Raw genomic sequence first — 17,320 nt, 5'->3', positions numbered from 1 at the left:
CGAACTGCTAGGTTGGCAGGAGCTGGGACTGAGCAACAGGAGCTCACCCTGTCGCGGGGATTTGAACCGCCTACCTTCTGATTGGCAAGTCCTAGGCTCTGTGGTTTAACCCACAGCACCACCCGCATCAGTTTTGGTCTATCAAGGTCAATAATGTGAGGGGCAAAAGAATCAAAGAAACAGGACAGTGGAATACTTTAAAATTGTCACATCTGTGAATGGGTGGTTTTGTTTCTTTCTTTCTTTCTTTTTTAATAAAGGCTTCCTGGAGTAACATGAATACAAAATATGATGTCAGTTTGGAAGTAAAAGCAATCAAAAGTGAATTGAAAATATGACTAATTCCTCAATAAGTCCTAATTAGCCAGAAAAAGAACACCACCCTCCTGAAACGAATGTGTGCTGTAACAGTTCAAAGGGAACTAAATATGCAAAAGTAGAGGACTTGGCTTTACTGATACATGCTCATTAAGGTTTTAAAAGGGTTTGAGTAGATTGGTAAAATGCATATTGTGCACCAAATCTAAAAACAATCATCTTATGAGGATATAATTGCAAGTTTTATTTATAATTTTATTCACGGCAGCTCTGGCTGTGCTCTCCCATTGCCAAAGCAACAAAGGTCCTGCGTGAGTGCAGTAGCCCGAATCCTGGATTCAATACAATGCCTCAATAATACACAGCTCCTGGGTTTGGCTCCCACTGCACAATTACTTTTTAGGGATATAATCATATGCATGCTTCTTTGGGAGGAAAGCCTACCGAACTCAGTGGGACTGAGTTGTGAATAAACATAGGTAGGATCAGGCTAAAAGTTTGGTTAAGCACTCACAGGATTAAGTAGTTCCTACATGGACAGCTAATTCTGAATAATAACACAAGAATCAATCTGCTCACAGGAACAAGCCTTAAATACTATAAGGTATGACACCTCCAGCTAATAGATGAGGCTTTCAGTAGTTTCTAACTCCTGTGGGTACTCAGTGATCAAAGAATGCTTATTTTAAACCTATCAATGATGTTTCTTTTGTTGGTTTTTTTGTGGGGAGATCAATCATTGCTTAAATAGCTGCCTTTTGGTAGGAATTGTGCCAGATATTCTGCCCTCCTTAACTTTAGGTTTGGGTGGATAGTCCACTTTGCTCTGTGAACTTCCCTTTCACATAGTCCACTTCTGCATTAGGTTCAGATCTGTAAATTTATACCAACTCAAGCCATGATTACACTTTGCAACTCCTTTGACACTTTCCCCAGCTGCAATATCTGTAACTGAAGATAGCCAACAAGGGGCCTCTACGTGAACTTTCAGGCTGTAACCCAGGGCAATAAAGCAAAGATAGCCTCTAAACTAAATACTATGGACTGCTTGGAATCAAAACCTGGTGGTGAAAATGGACTACAGAGACTGGGAATGGTGTGGTATAAAAACGGGTTAAAAGAAATGCGGACTAGTTGTGAAAGGTGGGACAATTGAGGTGAACCAACAGAGGATGATGGGAGGTTTATGGCATGAAAAAAACACCAGATGGGTCTAGCAATTGGACGGCACTGTAACGGGAATAGCAGGTGTTAGGGAAGAAGGTTTAAACAGTAAAATGCTTGTCTTATCTGTAAACACCCTAGAAAGCAGTCTTCACACTGTCAATATATCCTGTATGCTCTTTTTGATGATTCCCTAGGTGAAGTTCTCTATACATTGCTTGCTTGGTCTTATAATACACACACTGAAATATACTCAGACAGCTCCTAATCCCACCATAAAACTGGTGGAGGAAGCAATAAGAAAGTGGATGACAGAGAAGGAAGCTGGTGCAAGACAATACCATCTTATCTGCATAAACGTATCATGACTGCTCTAACAGTGATGCACTTTCCTGTCAGACCTACATGGTTTGGACTGCAAACCCATACAAAATGTTAGTATTATCTCAAGAAATTCTGGAAGGTCCCGTTTTAGAGGTGGAAAAGTTTTTAGAAAAAAACGGTAAGAATAAATACCCAAGACTCAAGTATAGAAATGTGATTTATGCACTATATATTTTATGTGATCTATATTTTAACACACACCTTTCGATTTATTATGGTTTGAAGTGAACATCAGACTGAAATCTCTTTACAAGGGAAACAGCTGCCTCTGGCAAGATATGTGTTAGAATGTCTTTCAGTTTCTTAATTTATATGTCTAAGAGAAAAATGCTTTTTATTGGCCATGTAACTACTTTCACCAGCATTGCTAAAACTACACACACACCATAAACAAGCTGCACTTCTCTATCAAGTAACTGAAAGATTATGAAGCTTTGCTGAAGTTGATTAAGATAAATTAATTTTTACAGCTGCATTGTTTTGAATTCACTGAGTCTCGGGGGAACTTAGGATAGTGGCTTTCAGTGGAAGATTGTTCTGCTGTGTTTGTCTTTGTTGCTAAAAACACAGCTTCAACATCCTAAAATTACAGAGATCAGAAATGTAAGCAAGAGAATCATTTTCCTATGTTACAGGAAGAAAATAAAGGGGGAAGGGAATGTACATGGCTGAAGATCAATCTTTTAAGTCCAACACAGTTTCTCAATGCATAATCATGTCATCTAGGATAAAGGTTATATCTGGTTCAGGAAATCTCTATTCCACTTTTAAAATCTTTTAGTCCAATTCTAAAGATATTTCAGATTGGCACAAGTTTTTCCCCCCTTTTCAATCCATGCCTCATCCTGTGATCTGTCACTTACTGTTCCTGTTTAATGCAGGATCCTGCCCCTTTACCCGCTCCACAAAAACCAATACTTTATTAAAGAACTTGCACTATTAGCCTCAACTCAGGTGTTGTGATATTCCTCTTCTTGGCCCTGTTCTTGTTCCTGGTTCTTTTGAATTGAAATTGTGTCAATAGTGGGTTTTATGAACAATTTTGTCCTAGATGCAATTGTATCTTATGGACAAAGTTAATTTGGGTTCTCTTATAGTTTTTAATATCAATTAAAATATTTGTAAAAGAGCAGAGAAAACAGGTTTCTGACCATGAATTACATCATAAAACAGGGATGAGGAGCTTGTGGTCCTCCAGATGTTGTTGGACTGGTTGAGTCTAACAAAATCTGGATAGCCTCAGGTGCCCCATCCTCATGATAAGAAGAGATCTGGATAGCATTTTGGGGGCATGATGCTGGTTTCAAACCTGTTTTTAAGACTGTAGCAGCAGCTGGTGCAGAAATAATAATGAGTTGGAAGAAACGTAACACTAGCTGGGGTTTTTTTATTTTTGAGGGGGTAAAAAGGTGTGGTTTTTTTTAAAGTGAAGCATTAAATTCCTTCATGAAGAGCAATTTCTTTGGGTCACTTCATCTCTTACACACAGAACACTTCCTAAGGCCCAGTGGCATTTATTCACAAAATGCATAAAAGTCCCCCAGCTTCACATGGTAGAGATCAGGAATTGAATTTCCTGTGAACCTTTTGAAGCACCATATACATTGATGCATTTTTAAAAAAGAGTGCTGCTGAGTACTGTTTATGGTAGAAAGGCAAGCAATACATTTTAATGTAAGCACACATATAATCATAGGAGAAAGAATCAAAATTAAGTGTGAATACAATGTTTTACAAAATGCTTTGATTCTTCATCTTCCTCTCTCTGATCAGGACGGATCTTATATTTTCATGGCTTATTTGAACCTCCACAGTTTCACCTCTGAACCTGGCACAACTAGGGCAGTCAGTCACAAGGATGATGCCTGAAATACCCTCTGTCAGAGCTTAGCCCTTGTACAGTGGTACCTCGGGTTACATACGCTTCAGGTTACATATGCTTCAGGTTACAGACTCCGCTAACCCAGAGATAGTGCTTCAGGTTAAGAACTTTGCTTCAGGATGAGAACAGAAATCGTGCTCCGGCGGCGCGGCAGCAGCGGGAGGCCCCATTAGCTAAAGTGGTGCTTCAGGTTAAGAACAGTTTCAGGTTAAGAACGGACCTCTGGAACGAATTAAGTACTTAACCCGAGGTACCACTGTACATTTATTCCCATGCACTATTAAATCCTCTTTGCTTCCCATTCCTAGCTTTTCCTTTCTGCTTCTCTGTGTTTTCCTTTCTCAAGAGATGTTCACTAGGCAATCTGTTTTGTGTCTTCCATCTCCTCAGTTGTTTATGCAGTGCCAACTCTGCCCCCATCTCCTCTACTTTCTGTAGCATCACAGTTGGTTCCGCCACTGTTTGTTTTTGTATGCATAGCTAATAAAAGAGAAATTTACAAGAGTCCAAGAGTTCTGGCAGCGTGGAACTTCAGAAAGCAGGACTCTAATAAATTTCCTTTTACTGTCTTGCATGTGGCAGCACAGCCTGCACTAGACACAGCAGGGGAAAAGTAGGGCAAAATAAAAGTAGATGAAGGTCTGCCATCATCAATTGTTACACTGAGCAACTTCACAAACATTGACCACTCCTTTGAAAAGATTATTAACAAAGCATTCCCTGGCCTTATCTAGAAACTGATTCCTACTATAAAAATTAATCACAAAGGAAATAATAAATTTAATGAGAAAAGATACCCTTCTGTCTATGCTATCCTAGCAGTGTGCTTTTAATTTGCTTAAAGGTAAAGGTACCCCTGCCCATCACGGCCAGTCGTGACCGACTCTAGGGTTGCGCGCTTATCTCGCTCTAGAGGCCGTGAGCCGGCGCCGTCTGAAGACACTTCCGGGTCTCGTGGCCAGCGTGACGAAGCTGCATCTGGCGAGCCAGCGCCGCACACGGAAACGCCGTTTACCTTCCTGCTAGAAAGCGGTCCCTATTTATCTACTTGCACTTAGAGGTGCTTTCGAACTGCTAGGTGGGCAGGAGCTGGGACCGAACGACGGGAGCTCACCCCGCCGCGGGGATTCGAACCGCCAACCTTTCGATCAGCAAGTCCTAGGCTCTGTGGTTTAACCCACAGCGCCACCCACGTCCCTTAATTTGCTTAGGAGGGACCAAAATGTGTGGTGGGGTGGAAGGGACTGCAGGATTTATGGGCATTTGACTTCCCTACTGAGCTTTTCAAGAGCTAATTCTAACCAAGCCAATGGGTCTGTGCTGACAGACACTCCATGTCATGGACCTACAACAGATAGTATTGTTCTGCGCGCGCGCTCTCTCTCTCTCTCTCTCTCTCTCTCTCTCTCTCACACACACACACACACACACACAATTCCTACCCCCATTTTTCCATTTGATTTTTGTGCTTGCTTGGAGTAAGCATGGACCCACAACTTCTGGTTTACATGGAAGTAAAGTTTGATTGTGTTCATTCCGGCCTAACCCTGGTAAATATACACAGGACTGCAGCCCTCATTTGTCACCTGGGGAAGAGGAGCAGGGACTTGTTTTGGTTCTGGCTGACAAAAGTGCTTTGAGTCCTTCACTCTGTCACACAAGCTACCCAAGGAACAGGAGGAAAAGTTTGGTGCTCATTTTGGTCCCATGTGGCCAAGAGGATCCATGTGCCAGCCAAACCTTCCTCTCTGAGTTGGAGAGAGGGTGGGGATCTTCTCCACTGTTGTACTGAACCCTCGGAAGCTCACTCAGCTGTGGGGACAAATTCTGCCTTCTCACTAGCTCCAAGGTAAAGAGGAAGGCTGGGGCCTTTCTCGTTATCTTTACAAAAGGATGATCTAGACAGGCAAATGAAAAATATGGAACTCCTTGAGTAAAAATCGTAACGAAAATGAATATACAGATAGCGATCAGAACAGAAGCTATGCCTGGGCGCTGTGAAGTTTAAAGTGATTGTTAGGATAATCAGGCCACTGGAGTTAAAGAATTACTAGAAACGGTAGAACAGCAGAACATTTCACAAAGCCTGTAATTCTACTCACCCTTTCAAGATCTTGCCTGAGGTGTGTGAAGAGCTTCAAGCGTCGGTACAGCACATCTTGCTCTTGCTGAGCCAAGTTGTCCACCTCATCTGTTTTGGGCATCATTAGAGGCTTGTTGTAATTGGCTTTCCTCTTTAACTTCCAGTACTGATAGACAAAATCAACTAGCCCCTCAGTCAAGTCAAGGTTCTCAGCCACTTCAGAGGGCTTCACAAGATCATAGAAGTCTTCCTCCAACTGTTGGAGCTTCTGTTTCCTCAGCGTTACTTTTTCCATATCCAGCTTGCCTTGATCTGCATCCGTCCGTGCTTCGTCTGGTGGTTTAGTGGCACCGCTGCTGTGCTCAAGACAGAAGGACTTGAACTTCACCTCATCATTCTCTGCTAAAAGCGTCCGCATGTCCAGATTGCGTTCAAAGGCGCATGTTACATGGAAGGCTGTGATGCAGGAAGGCATGGAACACTGCAACAGGTAGGGGGAGAAAGTAGAGCGAAGACCTGAGTATTCTTGCAAAACCATTTCAACTAGGATCACTTTTACAAGAGTACCAACAGCAAAAAATTTCCTGCCGTAATTAAAGCTAGCAGTAAAATTAACGGAGGGTGATGGTGGAAAGTACCACATCCACATTACTCTCTGTTCAGACCCTCACTTTTCTTGAGGAGATGGAAAAATACCCCTCCATAATGCCCTCTCTCACTATTCATCTTCCACAGTACATTTCTATCCACTACACTGCAGCTTGCTTACACACTACGTTTATGTTCTTGCTGTTTTTCCTTCATGTAAACATTCCTCATGGGATCTATCTACTTGATTTTGCTGAGGAGATATTTAATTATACAGTGCAGCTGATCCTGTGTCTCACCAAATTGGCTCAGTGTGATGGTCAGGTATTTTGCATGGCCAGGCCAAGTTTTCCCAATTTTTTATTATATTTCCACTGATTACACTCAGAAGCCTTGTTCTAGAAAAAATAGAATGAAAGCCCATCCAGGAAGAGGTGCTATGTGGAATGGGGTAAAGATGAGATCTGCTGTTTTCTTTGCTCTTCTTAAAACTTGTCCAGGTGGCCTCTCCTCTGGGGGGGAAGGGCAGGAAGAGTGCACTGATTTCACATTAACAAGCTGCATCCCAGAGGAAGTACAGGTCATTCTATCTATCTATCTATCTATCTATCTATCTATCTATCTACTGGCTTGTTTATTTTTACACTGCCTTTCATCCAAAAGGATTCCAAGGGGCTAATGCAATTTCTGTAGGATGTCACAAACATTAACATCCTGATAAGTAGGAAATCAGAAAAGAGCGATGGAGGATTTTTATTTCTCCTCTCCATATTTTCCCCTGGTGACCAATTATTCAGAGAACGCAAGGGCCATGCCTTTGTCCTGCTTACCACATTTTGAAAGTTACTGATACTTGAAGCCAGCGTGCTGGTCAAAAGGTCAGCTAGCTATGATATAATACTAATTAGCATGGGGTAACATGAACTATGGAACTGTGGGAAATTAGCAGCCAAATGTAACTAATGCATATTCCTTGTTAGTTAGCATGAGAAGGGGCTAATACCATAGAGCTGTACTGCTGACAGGCAATTGCTGAGTGTCTACTCAGACCATAGAAATACAATTGGTAGAGAGAACTGTGTGTTACATCATTTCCCCTCCTCTCCTGGAGAGGAAGCAGCATATAGTACTTCCTGTTCCTCTCTCTTCTCTCTTCCTTTGATTAGTGCTGGATATAGTCATGTCCCTGCTTGCTGCAGCTCTAGGTACGGGGTTTTGCTGCTACTGTTGCTGTGAAGCAAAGCATGATTATAAAGTAGGTAAATCTTATTTTTAAACTTACATTACAAGTTGTTGCCTGATTCTTTGTTAAGTGGGGTAAGAAGGGGGAAGCCAGCTTACTTTATAGTTGAAATTTCTCCAAAGGAGAAGACTAATTCCTATTCTTTTAATTGGGGTGCCAAAGATGGGATTTTCAAACTCTGCTAACCCACACGCATGGGGGCCTGGTGGGATAAATTGCAATCAATATATCCTCTCCTACCCATTTAAACCTATCCCACATGTCCAACACTGCAGAATCCTTTTTTCACTGTGACACAGGGAAGGGCAAGGAAAACGGAATTCAATAAAAATGTGTCAGAAAAAAACATTTTACTTGTAATGTCTGAATGGTGAATAGGACTTTTTTTTTTTTTTGCCACTGTCAAAAAAAATTGAGGATACTTTCTTTATTACATTTATACACCAGCTTTCCTCCAAGGAGCTCAAAGTGGTAAACATAGTTCTACTGGTTTCCTGGAGGTAAATACCCAAGGTGAGGGTATTTATATATGACACAAACATTGCTGACATAGAAAGTAATCTCCTGTTAAACTAAGTAATATGTTTAACCCTTTGAGTAGAGCTGAGTGCATGTGCCAAAACAGGGAAGAGGAACCTGTGACCCTCCATAGTATGTTCTGAGGCCACAACAAACATCCACCCCAGTCAGCAAGGCTAATGGTGAGTGGTGATGAGAGCCACAGGCTGTGCAACCCTAGTATAAAAGGAGCAAGGTATGGAGAAGTTCTGATAAATGAGTGGGTTGCTTTTTGTTTTGTACTAAAATGCAGTAACAGTAGAAAGAAAATGGACTTTAGATACTCTCCCCCACTCCCCAAATAATTCTGGTTGAGATTTTGCCTATAAAGCAGAGCAACAAATGTACTAATGGTGCTGAAGCATACATTTGCCCTTCTGAAACACTCATGTTATATTATTGTGTGTTTATGAGGGTGGTGGTGAGACCAGAGTTTCTACCACAGTGTTCTGTTCTTTTTGAACTACCTTAGCTAATGTGATTTTTGGGTCGCAGACTGGGTCACAAGTTCATGAATAAATCTACACTCTTGGGGGCTTGCAATGCCCCTGGAAAGACTGGACCTTTAACAGTATCTTCCCCTTTGATATATGTCCTCTAATTATATATTAAAAAGAAAGAGAACAAAAAAGTGAGCCTCAAGCTTTCGGCAAGCTAGTAACATAAAAATTAACTGATTAACGCTCATTGCAGTCGCTAAATAGCTGTCAACAGTTCTTTTAAAGAAAAAAAAACAAACAATTTTATTAAAGCCCTCCCTATCTAATTTGTTCTGTCCCCCTCCTCCCCCAGGCAGCAACATCTGAAGTGCCATTTCCTACCCAATATAACACATTCCCCAGCTAGCTGTATGTAACTCTGCTGTCTCCTCATGGATCCACCCACTATTCATTAACTGTTTTTTAATAGCTCCGAGTGTCAGGTAATTATTTAAGCCATAACCCATAAGAAATCAGTCTATTCCAGCTGCTAATGGCCAGTTAAACAGCAATAAGGAGCTGTTCTGAAGACCTTATTGCTGAAGACACCACACTGAGCAGTTTACATAGTTCAGATATATTTGTTAAGAACCATGGTTGCTCCAGCTTGAATGATCGCATTAACGCAAGGGGACACTTCCTGAAGGATGTTGAGAAGCGTTTCGGGATACTACACGTACTCAATTGAGTGTGAGGGCATTTCAGGGAAGAGGAAAAACAATTTTATGTTCAGTTTTAAATGCACACTCTGTGCAGCTTTATCTCTGCCCCACTGGTCCCTTAAGGTGCTTTTCTCCTCTGCTGAGCTCCAGGAAAAACATCTGGTGAGACGATGCTAAGGGAATATAAGAGGTTGGGGCAAAGAGAGTTCACTTTCCCCTCACCTGAGCATCTCCCTTTCCTCTAAAAAGGCAGACCCGTATCCCTGTGACTGGGGCAGACCTAGGGTTAAACGAAGAGGTCTGACATGTCAGATTTGGTCCTCATATTTGCAGGATCTTAAGGAGGGCAAAAGAGCCATGACAGTGCTATGGGACACTGCCACTTGTGGAGCTACTAACAGAAATCTGTCCAGGGTGGTGATCTGATAGCCCCTAAACAGCAGATCTAACCAAATATTTTAAACTGCATTCCATGCAGGGATAAGGTGTGGTGGGATGCACTGACACAGACATGACCTAAGGATCGGAGTATTGAGTTTTCATTCATTTTGCTGGATGCACAGTATCAGTGCCCAGATTTGTAAAGCAATGCTGTTCTGCTATCATGCGGTTTTTATCATAGGCCTGCCTGATATAAATACCTGGGCTGGGGATGGGAGACTATGTTGAAAAGATGCAGCGGAGTCACTTTCCTAAGTGTTATTGCATTTTGAGGTTACAGGCTTTTGCCAGCAGTAAACAGCTTTGATTGAGTTTTCTTGTCCGGTAGCCAAAGCTGTAATTTTACTGCATACATAGCTAGATAGCTACTGATGGAGCCAATTGTGTTTATATTGGAGTAACATCTGGGTGTACTTTAAAATGAGTGATTGGAAAGATCCTTTGTGCTGTTGTGCACACAACTAGCTGCAGTGCTGAGATGAAAGCTGGGCAAGGACCTCTCCGGCTTTGAAATAAATGCATCTCGGTTTCTCCCCTCGCCTCCCTATTTGCGTCACAAACAGTATTAATATCATTATTAAATTGTTTATGACTTTTGCTAGAACAACACCCTACACAGTGCCCTTTTATGAAGGAAAGATTATCCGCGCTACCTTAGAGATAAAACAAACAGAATGCCACCCATCCTGGGTTTCCTCTGACAGATGGCAAGTAGCAGTTGTCAGGGACTCTGCCCGAAATGCAAATAGGAAATAATTAGCAAGCTGAGCTGACAGGTCAACAACGAAAAGTACCTGTTCAGCAGTAGCTACCAAAGAACCTTGCATTAAAGTGATAATGAAGACGTTATTGATGCATTATTCCCCTCCTCCAGCCCAGCTAGCAGAATAAAACCATACAGCAGAGTGGGGGGGAGGGAAGAATATACTGAAAGGTAGAAGGAGTTGGGAATTGTGTTAATGTTCATATTACCCTACACCCATCTGGCCGGGCCTCCCCAGCCACTCTGGGCAGCTTCCAACAGAATATTAGAAATACAATAAAATATCAGACATTAAAAACTTCCTAAACAGGGCTGCCTTCAGATATCTTCTAAAAGTCAGATAGTTGTTTCTTTCCTTGGTATCTGATGGGAGGGTGTTCCACAGGACGGGCGCCACTACCGAGAAGGCCCTCTGCCTGGTTCCCTGTAACTTCGCTTTTCGCAGTGAGGGAACTGCCAGAAGGCCCTTGGTGCTGGACCTCAAGTGTTTACCCATGAATGTTTAGGATAATGAATCCCTGAGTTACTGGGGTTGTTTGGTTTTCCTTATTCACAGGAGTACTGGAATGTTAAGTGGCCACAGATTATCAGTTTTAAGAATAGGAGAGATTACTCTCAGAGTAAAAGAGAGCAATTCTTAGATGCTATCAAAAAAGAACTTGGTTGATTATCTGGAATACTGCTATCTCATTGTTTAAGGGCAGTGACATGCTGTTCTCCAGGTAGCGCTGGACCATAACTCCCATCTCCATGGCAAATACCTCTTCCTGGTTGGGCACTGAGAGGGCATTCTGTGCAAGTCAATCAATGTTATCATAACCACAACCACAAATATTTCTAGCAAGCAGTAAAAATGTATCCCCCCCCCCCCAGAAAAAAACCATGGAGGGAGATGTCTTATAGTGCAATCCTACTCAAAACACCCAAATGAGTTCAGTGGGATTTACACTCATGTGTATATAGGGTTGTAGACGTAGTCTTCAAAAAGGGAATTGTTTAGTACTGTACTCTTGCATATCCCTGCCCCTTTGAAAACCAAAGTCATATGTCTACCCGCCAACGTGGTTATTGTGAATGATCCTCTGTATCACTGTTGAACCTCTAAACCAGTGTAGTTGCACTGATGTTGCCTTGCCTAAAGGTACTATCTCCCAGACCACCTCCTTCCCTACAGGACTTCCCAGATGTTAAAATCAGCAGAGGCGGCCCTCTTGGTAGCGCCACCTCCCAGGAGAGGGCATTCTCTGTGTCTGCCCCTCTTACAGAGGTGCATGTGGCTTCTTCATTATAGAGTATTCAGAGAATGCTCAAGACACAGCTCTGCCTGTGAGCCCAAGGTACTCCTATGGCTGAAAACTGTTTAAACTGTTTTTAATTCTTAATTTTAGATTGTTGAAACTCGCCCCAAGACCTGTTGGCGAAAGGTGGGTAATAAATTTAACAACAACAAATGTATTTATAATAGTTTTTATCTGACCTTCACCATAAGGTTCCAGGGTGGGTTATAGTAATATAATCATACAAGTAAAGGAGGAAGGATTTGTATACGATTATAAAAACAAGTAACACAATTCCTAGCAACCCCATTACTCCATTACCTACTCCATTACTTTTCTCCACTAAGTCCCTGGCTATTGTCACTTTCACTGAGCTGCATGAATTTTGATCCCTTTGCCTGGAAGGTTTCAGGAAAGTTACCCCCCGCCCTTGGCCAAAAGCTATTTTATAAAGCTATTGTGGAGTCTTCTATGCTAAATTTCACCTGCATAAGCAAACCCAGATGGAGATGCTACATCAACACAAATAATGAGATTTGCAATCCTAATGTGATGAGAGTGGGGGCAGATCTAAATTCTAATCCCCCCCCCCCCATGTTTCAGTTTGATGCTTAGTCATTGCTTAAACGTTTAAACAAATGAATCATCTACATATTTCTTTCATTCCTTCTTTTGGTGAAAATGTTCTCCCTCTTACGAGGCCAGTGCCAACAAAAGCTTAACTGTCAGTCTTATGAAGACTTATGAAATGTGGGATGTCAGCAAAGGAGACAATAAAACCCTGTTTTCCATTTCAGGTGACCTTTCATGCAAATCCACTCAGCTCAGAGCATTTCAAAACTAACACGCGAGCCAGAGCTAAGAGGATGAAGTCTCAGAGAAAACTGAATTCTTCCTTTTCTTCCTACCCCCCCCAACGCTGCCAAGTGTAGCCGTCTCGTTTCCCTGCCCTTCCGTTCTTCAAAAGCAGTTGCCATTATGACAGAATATCTCCATCTGGCAGGGTGAATAAGCAGATCCACCCAGAGCCATCGCAAATGGAATTGAATCAAATGTTGGAAAGATTTAATGAAACATGTGTGAGAGCTTTCACTTCAGGCTAAAAGGGATTGCTTTAAAATTTCTCCCTTACAATGCCCCAAACGTTATGGTGGTGGCTTCACACTTTCTGTTCATATAGCACATGACTTTCCTTCCACCAGATAGCTGTCTCACACAGTTGCAGCCTCAACATACAAACAATCTTTGACAGATCCTCCCTTTGGACCCAGAGATCAACACTTCGGTAATCTTCCTAGAGATCAAAGTGAGCTTGGATAAGATAAAATACTGTGATAAAAGAAGTGGAAAAGAACACTTGACTGTATTCAGTGGCATTTCTTGTTACCTGGGAACTAAAGATAAAAAAGACCAACATTCTACTGCTACCTCCTGCAAAACCTGACAGGAAGGGAAATAATTTACACACAAACCCCCTTGACTCCATGGAGACACTGGGAGAGGAGAAGAGGGGGAGTCCCTCTCCTTTCCCTTCCAACTAAAAGCTGCACATGAGATAAAAGCCAGTGAGGTCAATGTAAAGTAACATAATGGTTAGCAGGTTGGACTATGACCTGGGAGACCAGGGTTCGCCCACTCAGTCAAGAAGCGTACTGGGTAACCTTGGGCCAGTCACCATCTCTTAGCCTAACCTACCTCACAGGGCTGTTGTGAGGATGAAAATTTGGGGGGGGGGGTGTCAGGTGACTGCCATTGGAACAGGGGAGAGAGGCAGAGACACTGTCGGGATACAGGGAGCCTCCAATGCTTCTAAGGAGCAGTTCCTCTTCCAGCAAGGGGAAAAGCCACACCTCCAGTGGAGAAGAGAGGGAAGGGGCCAGCCAAGTGAGGAGAGGGCTCGAAGATGCTGTTGAGAGCCCAAGCGCCTCACCTAGCCCGGCTGGCCAGGAGGCACACACGCCACTTCCGTTGCCACGCTTGCGCAGAGGGGTGAAACACAAGGAGGGGAGGTGGAGATTTGGGGTGTCTAAGTTCTTATGTTGGGGGAGAAGCCGGAAGGGGCAACTCCTGGATTCTGCCTAAGTGACTAAGACGGACATGAACCTTGTGTATCTTCACTGTATATAGTTTGCACAATAAAACCTGTAAAAGACAGGTCAGAGTCCTGCCTGGTTACTCACGAGCAACTACCACCTAGCATTCTGACAGGGACACACACCCATGTACACCATCTTGAGCTCCTTGGAAGAAAAAGGTGGTATAGAAATGAAATAAATAAATAAACAAAAGTTATAACAAAAGTTATAAACCCCCAGCAAGGCCTAACAGGTTGCGCCTTTTGGTTGCTTGTGTATATTATTTGCCAGTGACTCTCTACACGCATTTCATTAAAACAATTTCTTTATCTTTCTGATATGGGTGGTGCACAGTTCGACTACACATAACTGCTTACCTGAATACATGTTCCAGTGCACTCCTTGCAAAGACTGCATGACAAAGCCCATCTGCTTGCTGGGATATGTGATATCTTCGTAATGGGTTCCATTTTTTCAGGGCATCCAATGCTAACCTGAGCACAACACAGAACACACCAATTATTGGCCATCCTGTATCTTCTCAAAGGATAAGAACAGAACTCTAAGGGTGGCTCTGTTACAAACTAAATTCGACACATCAACCATGTAATGTGTGAAACACAATTAAACTGTGAAAACTGCTACCAGGAAACTGCAGGTGTATCCATGGAATGCCTGCAATGCATGTTACAACTGCAGTGTGAATAGCCCTGGGGATAATTATAGCACATTGCATGGAGAAGGTTCTGAATGTCTGAATGGACTGTTTAGAGATCACAGTGCTCAACAACCATAAGCTTTTAATTTCAGGCATCCTTAAGTCCTGTATGGTCAACATAATCCTTGGCATGAATGACAGGTGATGGTTCCGGACAGTACCTGGCATGGTGAAATCCAAATATATCTCATCTACATCACATCTACCTACCACTTAGAAAGTCATTTAGTGTCTTACTTCAGGTATCCATAAGGCACAGCTAACGTGGACCCATTTTGTCCCACTCCGGGTGGGTTTCAGAGCTCCCCCTCTCTTTGGGCAGAGTAAACACTTTGGCTGGACTCCAAGGGCACAGGTTCGGCAAAGCCAGTTTCCGATGGGAACTTTCAGGATTCCATAGCAAGCCTAAGTAAACATATTGCAAAAAGTAAGTTGTTTTTATGAGGGATGGAAAACAACACTGTAAAATACACTACAACCAAGACAGGCAAATTAAATGTGGCTATCTCTGATACATTTAATTCCATGTGCTAAACCTGTTGGTAGACATATTGCACTTCTTACATTATTCTGTCTTATTTTCTTAGTCTTTGAGAATCCTTCAGTATGATTATTTACAAAGCACTGGAGTTCAAGTCACAAGTGTCCAAATCTTAAGTATTCCAGAAGTTATGCAACGGTTGTGTGTGTGTGTGTGTGTGTGTGTAGGCATGCTCCAAACACGCCTTTCAGGATTCCACAGCAAAGTTTAAATGATTTATATGCCAAAAGTGGCATTAACTTCCAGATTTCGTTCATTATACACCCACATATTATGTATGATGTTTAAACGGTACATCACTGTGCAATTATGCCTAGAATGAACTTCAAATAATTTACTAATTATTTAATTTAAATTAAATAATTTTAAAAAATTGTTGTTAAGATTGCTTTGAGATATTTGAAAGGAAGAAATTAATAAATGGAAATAAAAAATAAATAAATATGTACTGTGGACATCCCTAAGCTTAAACTGGCCCTCACCCACGATAGGGGCTGAATGATGATCTCATTACAGAGCTCTTCCTCTCTCTCTGGTGTTTTGACAATCCCAGAACTTGATATCTTTGCTACTAATGAACAACTGGGAGAGGAGTGAACATGGGAGGAATGAACACAGGTACTGGGCTCTTGTTTTTTTGAGGCAGTTTAGGCATATTAACATCCTAAAGCAGGGGTGCCCATACTTTTTTCAAGGAGGGCCAGATTTGATGAAGTGAACATGCGTGAGGGCCGACCAAAGTTGTTAAACTTTTTTTTTAGGATTGAAGTTGCTGAGTTTTTAGGATTGAAGTTGACCCCAAGGTTGTTGAGCTGTTTTTAGGATTGCAGTTGTTGGGCTTTTTTTTTTTAGGATTTTACCCCAGGACGTATACTGCTACGGGGACTGGATTAAATCAAACGGCGGGCCAGATTAGGCCCCCGAAACGGATGTTGGACATGCCTGTACTAAAGAGTCATGGATTTCTAGAGGGTAGTTTTTGTCACATACAGCAGGTCCCAGGTTCAAGCCCTGGCACCTCCTGGTTTAAAAAATGGGGGGGAGGGAGTATGTTTGCATTTCAAGTTAGCAAGATTAAAGAAGCCCGAGACCTGCTTGAAGCCTTGGAGAATGATGCTTCCAGTCTGAGCATACACTCTTGGGTTAGATTCCCCACCCCAATCTTACTGGACTACAACTCTCATTGTCCCAGACTATTGGTCATGCAGGCTGGGGCTGATGGAAGCTGGAGTCCAATAATATCTGGAGGGTCACAGGTTCTCCCTCCCCCAGCGTAAATGGACCAGTTTGACTCAGTAAAGAGCAATTCCTTATGTTCATGTTGAATTCAAGCCACCCTGAAAGTCACCAAGGCACTCTTGTTGAAAGAGTAACACCTCCGGTTCATTTCCACACAAGCTACAGCTCAAGCCCATCAGTGTGGGCTACCAATACTGGAATGAATACATTAGACGTTAAAAGCTCATTGCCTCATTAGCAGGTCCCTCTGTAGGTGGTAAATTTTAAAGCCTAAAGGTAATCCAAAACCAGCTACTGACTTATTCATTTAATTGATCTGACGTGTGTGGCAAGACGGCAGTTGATGCACAATTTAAAGTTCCTCTTGGAAAAGGTAGAATTTGTGCTCTTTCCTGCAGCTGTTTGCAATCTTTAACTATAAGCTCCTTAAAATTCACAATGTGTCCCAGATTGTTGTGTTCTTCCTTCCAGGTTAGTTCACTTGTGGGTTAGTGTGTGAATCACATTATGGACTTTTAAAGAAAATCCAATATCCATTTTCTTCATTCTGAGCTCATGTGTCTTGGAAGCACAGTGTTTAAACAGCTTTGATTTAACTGTGCCAGAGAGAATGGAGTAAGAAGAAATCCTTAGGAGCAAAGAGGAATCTATAATCAACTGGCTTCAAATTCACCTGTCATTTGCATCCCTACACTGAGATCAACAGCATGCTTGTTTGCAAAGGGGGGGGGCACACACAAGCTGCACCCAAAGAAGTAGCAAAGGGTACTAATGAACCAAACAAAAATGTATTTCCTTCAAAGACTAGCTCTCAGCACCCCTACCTAGTTCCAATTTTGAAATTCATATGACTGTTGTTGTTTTTTAAAGGCAAAGTTTTCTCACCCGCTTTTTGGTAGAGGGCC

At 42.3% G+C, this 17,320-nt stretch overlaps 1 protein-coding gene across 1 annotated transcript in view; it reads right to left on the bottom strand.

Annotated features, from left to right (window-relative positions):
- JADE2 (jade family PHD finger 2) overlaps positions 1 to 17,320 on the bottom strand; it is a 141,056-nt gene that overhangs the window by 17,205 nt on the left and 106,531 nt on the right. The window contains exons 7-9 of the mRNA XM_080996280.1: positions 14,873 to 15,040; positions 14,295 to 14,411; positions 5,851 to 6,312 (exon numbers count right to left, since the gene is read on the bottom strand). Of these exons, the coding sequence (XP_080852406.1) occupies positions 5,851 to 6,312; positions 14,295 to 14,411; positions 14,873 to 15,040 (747 nt within the window). The remainder of the gene's footprint in view (positions 1 to 5,850; positions 6,313 to 14,294; positions 14,412 to 14,872; positions 15,041 to 17,320) is intronic.

This window comes from Podarcis pityusensis (assembly GCF_964106645.2).
Source record: "Podarcis pityusensis genome assembly, chromosome: 2".
NCBI lineage: Eukaryota > Metazoa > Chordata > Lepidosauria > Squamata > Lacertidae > Podarcis > Podarcis pityusensis.
The sequence above is the reverse complement of the archived record's forward strand: the minus strand, read 5'-3'. Positions and strand labels throughout refer to the sequence as shown.